General features: G+C 40.6%; 1 protein-coding gene and 1 long non-coding RNA gene across 4 annotated transcripts in view; one reads left to right on the plus strand and one right to left on the minus strand.

The window, feature by feature from the left end:
- LOC139186046 (uncharacterized) overlaps window positions 1-6,871 on the plus strand; it is an 84,678-nt gene that overhangs the window by 18,802 nt on the left and 59,005 nt on the right. The window lies entirely within an intron of this gene.
- Window positions 2,864-6,871, minus strand: part of ARHGAP15 (Rho GTPase activating protein 15) — a 697,929-nt gene continuing 693,921 nt past the window's right edge. For all 3 annotated transcript variants that reach the window (XM_070799862.1, XM_070799861.1, XM_070799863.1), the window contains one exon: window positions 2,864-3,219. In XM_070799862.1, the coding sequence (XP_070655963.1) occupies window positions 3,048-3,219 (172 nt within the window). In that variant the 3' untranslated portion in view covers window positions 2,864-3,047. The remainder of the gene's footprint in view (window positions 3,220-6,871) is intronic.

The following is a 6,871-nucleotide window of genomic DNA, read 5'->3' on the forward strand; positions in this document are numbered from 1 at the left end:
TCTCCAGGCAGGAATACTGGAATGGGTTGCCATTTTCTCTTATAGGGGATCTTCCTGACAGGAATCAAACCTGAATCTCCTGAGGCTCCAGCACTTCAGGTGGATTCTTTACCACTGAGCCATGGGGGATGCCCATTATATCCTATGTCTGACTCCAATTCTGTTCTCCAAAATTTTTAGGCATGTGCATCACCGTGAGCTTCTCACTTTTCCTTGGAGATGTTAGGTCTTTCAGCTCTCTCCTCATGCCACCCCTGCTTGCTAGTATGTCATCTACATTGGGGGAGGGATTAATTTTATTCAGTTGATCAAGATTAGACCGAAAGGGTTATCTTCCTAGTGAAGCTTCACCTGACTACCCTAGGCACAATTTGCGTTTTGGTTCTCTGTCAACTACTGAACTTCCTAATATCTCTGTACTAACTTCTGTTCATTCATTCAAAAATACTTTTTGATCAAATCAACTGGAAAATATACTTTTTGAACATCTCTCTGTAGAGGTGCTGAAGCCTGGGGCAACGTGGTTACCAAGATGGCTGAGTCCCTAATCTGGTGTCGAACTGTCTCCCTTACTGGGCTATGAAACTGCTGGGTGTATTAATATTTGCCTTACTTTGTATTTGATCAGTAGAGTCTAAACTTGCACCTGGCTCAGATAAGGTGCTTAAGAAATGCTCACCATCTTTTAAGGTCTTCATGATGGAAAATGTTGGTCAGTTTTTATAAAATCGAACCCCTTATTGAGGCAACCCAGGATACCTACAATCTTGGCTTTTGAACTTGGAACAGTTGATAGGAACACCGGTGCTGTCTCTGAGATGTTATGGGATCTAATGACCTTTCAGTGTGACTCTTTTTATACCTTTAGTGTGTATAAGTCAGAAGGGCACTTTGGCTCAGCACCTTGGAATGGTCTTCTCCAGAGAGCAAACTTAGTCTCTGATTAAATGCCCTTAGCAGGCACAGGACACAGCTGGGGTTTAAATCAGGCTAAATCCCATCAGATTGGAAATCAAGAAGCTGCTGCTTTTGAAGATTGTAAATCTGGAAGGCAGCAGAGGCAAGGGGCTGTGGGTCCCTGCTCCAAGCAGATAATGCCTCTTCTCTTTGGCTCTTAGTGCTGCTTCTCTCTGGCTCTTGCTCCCAGAATTACTTTAAATATGGACACAGGAAGGAATGAGATTTTAACACTGGGACTACTAAACCTAGTCCTTCCCACTTCAAAAATAATTAAAGAAGTAGTAATGAAAGTCTTGGAGGAGACCTCATTGAGAATATGGAATGCCACAGAAATGAGCACTTGAATGCCAGAGACTTGTTTCATGTCTCCATGTTTTCCTGAAAGACATAAGCACAACGTGGAATAAAAGAAGAGCTTGAAGCTGGCAAGTCTGTCAGCTCACTGTTACCAGCGACTTTAGATCATGGGGTTCTGTCTCGTGTGACTTTCCTTGGCTTTGTGGTATTTGTATACATCCCACTCGATGAAACCACACTTCAGCATTTGTTGTGGTCACTTGGTTTTTGGGCATACGCCGACTTACTGGCGCCATTGCCAAAAGGAAGACATTCAACAGGGGTGAGAGAAGCCTCTCCTTCCTCAGGCAGTGTGGTGGATGTGGGAGCTGTGTGAACATCTGGCTTTCTATTGAGCAGTCTCTCTCCTCCACTGTACACCCCATCCATGCAGACAGCCCAGGCCTCTGAGCTCCTTATTGCTCTAAGTGTTTGTTCTTGGGTCCATGCTTCACGCATTTTATTTACATGCTTTATTTTTCATTTTAAGAACAAATCAATAACTAGACTTACTCTTTATCACAGTGGATTAGTTTTATTTATTCAATTTGAATTTGATTAAAAAGCTGTCAAACATAAGTCTACATTTTTATCAGCAGAATACTTTCACAAAACCAGTATGAGATGTGCTCAGCTAGAACATAGTTTTCAAAATAAAACAATGTTTGATATATTCTAGACAGTTACCCTTTTGTTTATCCATGACAACTGAAGCTAACCATCAAATGGATAAAGCCATCCAAGTCTAGTCAAGTAATCTTTGGGGCATATTAAAAAAAAACAACTTTTTTTAAAAAAAAGTTCTTTCTAGATGGATTTAATATGATTCGCCAATAAAACATCCTCAGAAGCATAATAAAAATTCTACATAAAATGACATAGCCAGGGAAAAAAAGGAAGATATACAGTTTGATGAAGATTCAAAATGGATGTTAACATTAAAAATGAGCAGGCATGCAGTTCCTGTATAATATAAAGATCAAAATTGCAAGGCACTAATTTTGCTTCTAGTTTATAAGACAGTATGTTTATGGGACTGCAAATAGTATATGTAAAAAACATATCCAATGGCAAATGTTTTGAACTGTCATTTGTCTTCAGAAAAATTGCCGTTCTACATGTATTTGTAAATTTCAGCATCTAGCACCAGGGATGCTGGACTAGATTTACACTTATAAAAGTGTTCTTGAAAGACGAGGTATGTCTATTTTGGTTGAAATCCTGATTTCTTCTGTTCTATTTAAAAATTATTCATTTGTGTCTTGCCCCCTCTTTGAGTCCTGCTTGTGTACCCAGGGGTGTTTGAACACAGGCCTGAGGCAGCCAGGGTAATGAAGAGGTTCACCTGTGTGGACACATACCTGTACTCTCAGTCACATTCACACTCACTCGCATATCTGCACATACACAAGCACATGTGCAATGCCCAAGAGTCTCATTAAGGCTATTTTTGGATATACCATGCCCTCTGCACACTATTTTACAGCGTCGAGCATCCATAATGTATGCCTGGAAGTGCTGGAAGGCATAGCAGTGAAGGGGTTAATGTAGAAGACATATAGGCAAATATTGTCAACTATTTTATTCAAATGTTTGGAACTTAAACACAAAATCATCATTAAGTTTTCACAAAATGAGGCATCTGTCGCTTGAAAGGAAAAAAATATTTCAGAAATATGTTTACAGAAATGTAAAAATATTAGGCATCGAGACAGATGTGAACACACTCAGTAGCTCGCCTCGCCTGTCAGTCAGCTGAAGATCTGGTCGTAGGCGCTCAGCATGAGCTCGGCGATCTGGTTCTGGTATACCATGTGCACAGCCATGTTCCCGCTCTCGTCTTCCGCTCGCAGGAGGGTGGGTCCAAACACAATCCCTAAGCTGTGTGTGGACATGAGGTTCTTGGACGCTCTGGCCACTATCCTATGGAGAGAGAGAAAGCAAGAAGACCCACTGGAGTTTAAATAAAATGGTGACTGTTTTTGAATTGTAAAGTTCTGTGTTCTTGAATTCCTTTTCTTTCTTAAATTTCAACTTAAAGAAGGAAAGTAAGGGCAGGGATTGGCTTTGGCAAAACAGAGAATGTGACACAAGCAGAAACAACTTTAGATTTCAGAAAAACACCTGCCATAACGTTATTTAATCTACTCCTTATGCTTTATTGTGTGGAAATAGAACTTACGACTTTCAGGAGAAGGATTCTGTCCTCATAGTACCTAGCCATTGTGAGTGCTCAATAAATGTGGAATGAATACATTACAACAATTACTGTGACAGTTAACAAGATTCAATCTTTGAAGTGACTAGAGTCAATGGAGGAAACAGGTGAGACATGCACAGCACACGTAAGAAGCCAAATATGCAAAAAATAGAATATAGGCATAATTTATAAGTAGAAACAAGAGCTGAAAAAAATAATTAAATTCTTAGTGATTAGTGTGAGTAAAGTATTCCTGAAAAATGCTATTTGTACTCTGTTTTGTAGAAAGTGCTAAGTCATGTCCGACTCTTTGCAACCCCATGAACTGCATGCAGCATGCCAGATTTCCCTGTCCTTTTTCCAGAGTTTGTTCAAACTCATGTTCAATTGATTCGGTGTTGCCACCCAACCATATCATCCTTTATTGTCCCCTTCTCCTCCTGTCCTCAGTCTTTCCAAGCATCAGGGTCTTTTCCAATGAGTTGGCTCTTTGCATCAGGAGGCCAAAATATTGGAGCTTCAGCTTCAACATCAGTCCCTCAGGGTTGATTTCCTTTAGGACTGACTGGTTTAGGGACTCTCAAGAGTCTTTTCCAGCACCGCAGTTCGAAAGCATAAATTCTTCAGCGCTCAGCCTTCTTTATGATCCAGCTCTCACATCTGTATTACTACTGGAAAAACCATAGCTTTGACTGTACAGACCTTTGTCAGCAAAGTGATGAACATTTAGGTGTATAACAAGTATCTCCACCCCTTTTACTCAATAAAATACAGAAGCTTGTAGCATTTGCACAGGAAAAAAGTCCCACTGGAATCAAAGAAATGTTTGCTTGCGTGAAGACTGTGGAGAGCTGCAATACCATTGAAACATTAGGATGTGGTTTTATTAATGGTAGTCCGTTGCCTGAATCAACATGGGACTCTTAAAAAGAAATTAAAGCCCCATCTTCTACATGGAGGCTTTAAAATAAAACAAAACAATGCTTATTCTCACAATTGAAGGCTCCTTGGTTTTATATTAAAATTAGGGAGAGTGGGGATTTAGTGATGTAAGGAAAAAAGGGAAAGCATATGGAAGGACAGAGTGCTCACAAATACTAAACTCTGCATTCTTCCAGACACCCCAACCCAAGGGAAATCTGAGCACAGAGAATAAAGTGAGGCAAAGGAACACTACTACATAGCAGTGGGGTCTCTGTTCTCGGAGCCCATTGGAGCACCAGTTCACCTCTAGAGGACTCTGTGTCTGGTCTAAGTGGGCCGACCTAGTCTCCATGCATGGAGGCAAGAGGAAGAAGACTTGTTCTCTCTCCATCCCTCCACAAACCTTCATCTCAGGGCCATTTCTGTGAAAAAGGCCCTGACTTCACTCTCCTGAAAGACACTGAGAAGGGCCAACGCCTTCAATTTGGGACTTCCCATAGTACAAATTCCTGATCAGCAAGATGTCCTTGATTTGATCAATATCAATAATAAGAATTATTCTAAGCAATTTTATTTTACTTATTACTTAGGTTTAAAAATGGAAGTATCATTGACTTTATTCTAAGCAGTTTTATTGTCTCACTTGATCCTCACTTGATCCTCATAATAATCCCATGAGGTGCTTGTTGTTTAGTTGCTCAGACGTGTCCAAATCTTTGTGATCCCATGGACTGCAGTACGCCAGGCTTCCCTGTCCTTCACTATTTTCTGGAGTTTGCTCAAACTCATGTCCAATTCTATTATTAAGCCCTTTTTACAAATAAGAAAACTGAAGTCAGAGAGTGGTGAAATGCCTGATGTCACACAGACCTGAGGCTCAAACCCAGGCAGGCAGGCTTCAGCGCCCATGGAAACATCACTGCCCGGGTGTGTGTTATGGCTCCTATGCTTAGTAATTGGCTGACTTGTCTCTCTGCCATTCTCCACATGGTTATAGATCCTTCCCTAAGAGGGTCTGGATTTTTATTCCACATAGCATTGTGATTGACAGTCTGGTTACAATGGATTCATTGTGGGCAAAATGACTCTTAAACTTGGACTAAATATTCAGGATATTCTGCCTCCAATTTTCACTTTTCTTCTTCTTTGTATGAAAAGTCTTCATACCTGTGAGTAACATTGGCGTGACTACATTTCTGGAAGGGATTCTCATATTTTAAAGTATTGGTGTGTTATCGGAGACATCAAGTTTAAAGTTTCCTTTGGAATATAGAAACTGCACCACTTGCTACTACATTTACCAAAAGTCTGTAGAATGATTTTAAAACATTCCCCTAACCTGGAGGAGGGAAAGATGGAATGGGGCTATGCTTCCCTTTAACACACCTATTTACCTTGGCTTAAAGTCTCTCTTGAGCTTCTCCCAGACCTCTTCATTACAAAAATCACTAGTAAGATTCATTGAGAAGGAAAACAGATTTTTCTCTCTTGGATTTAAAGTAATAGCTTCTTGTTCAGTGCTCTATAATGATCTAGATGGGTGGGATGGGTATGGAGGTGGGAAGAAGGCCCAAGGGGAGGGGATACATGTATACATATAGCTGATTCACTTTCTTGTACAGCAGAAATTAACACAACATTGTAAAGCAACTGTACTCCAATAAAAAAATAAAAGTAGTATCTTTTTGGGGATACGAAGTCCTTCATTGACTCTGCCATGGTAACAATAAATTTGTTAAACAAATATGGAAAGAGATAACATAACTGATCAATTAACTGAGTAACTATTACGTAAAAGTTGCTTTCACAACATTACCCATTGGTACCGAACTTCTAAGCTGATGAGAGTTATCTAGCAGAGAACAGGGCTCAGAGATCACAGAGCATGAAGATGGTAGAATTAAAAGTAAGAGACTATTCAAGTATGAAGGTGAATGACCGATATAGGGTCAACCGAGTAGAAGAGGTCCAGGAATCCAGGGAGACTGAAAAGAGAAAGGAAGAATATAAAGACAGGTAGACAGAGATATAGTTTCCTAGTTAATAATGGCTATAATTTCAGTCAAAACAGGAACAGTGAGATTTGGGGTAGCTGGGAGCTAAAATTGTCTCTAACTACAGAGGAGCCTGGTGGGTGACAATCCAAAGGGTTGCAAAGAACTGGGCATGATTGAGCGAGTGAACACATACCCTCAAGGTGAGGTTAGAAATCAAGGAAGGTCCAAGAGTAGATTACTGGAGGGGACAATCATGGCTGTCAGGAGGTTATGGAGGTAGAAACTGGAAGAGGCCTATGGTGCTGGAGGAACTGGGGTGACTGGAGGGGTAACTCAGCCCTACCTGAAAGACGCAGCTGGTGGGACTCGATCTGTGGGGAGAGTAAAAGGATGCAGAAATGGGACTAGATTATTTATAAAGTTTCCCAGTGTTCTTTATATTTTTCCCACTCAG

The sequence above is a fragment of the Bos indicus genome, chromosome 2, assembly GCF_029378745.1.
Source record: "Bos indicus isolate NIAB-ARS_2022 breed Sahiwal x Tharparkar chromosome 2, NIAB-ARS_B.indTharparkar_mat_pri_1.0, whole genome shotgun sequence".
Taxonomy (NCBI): domain Eukaryota; kingdom Metazoa; phylum Chordata; class Mammalia; order Artiodactyla; family Bovidae; genus Bos; species Bos indicus.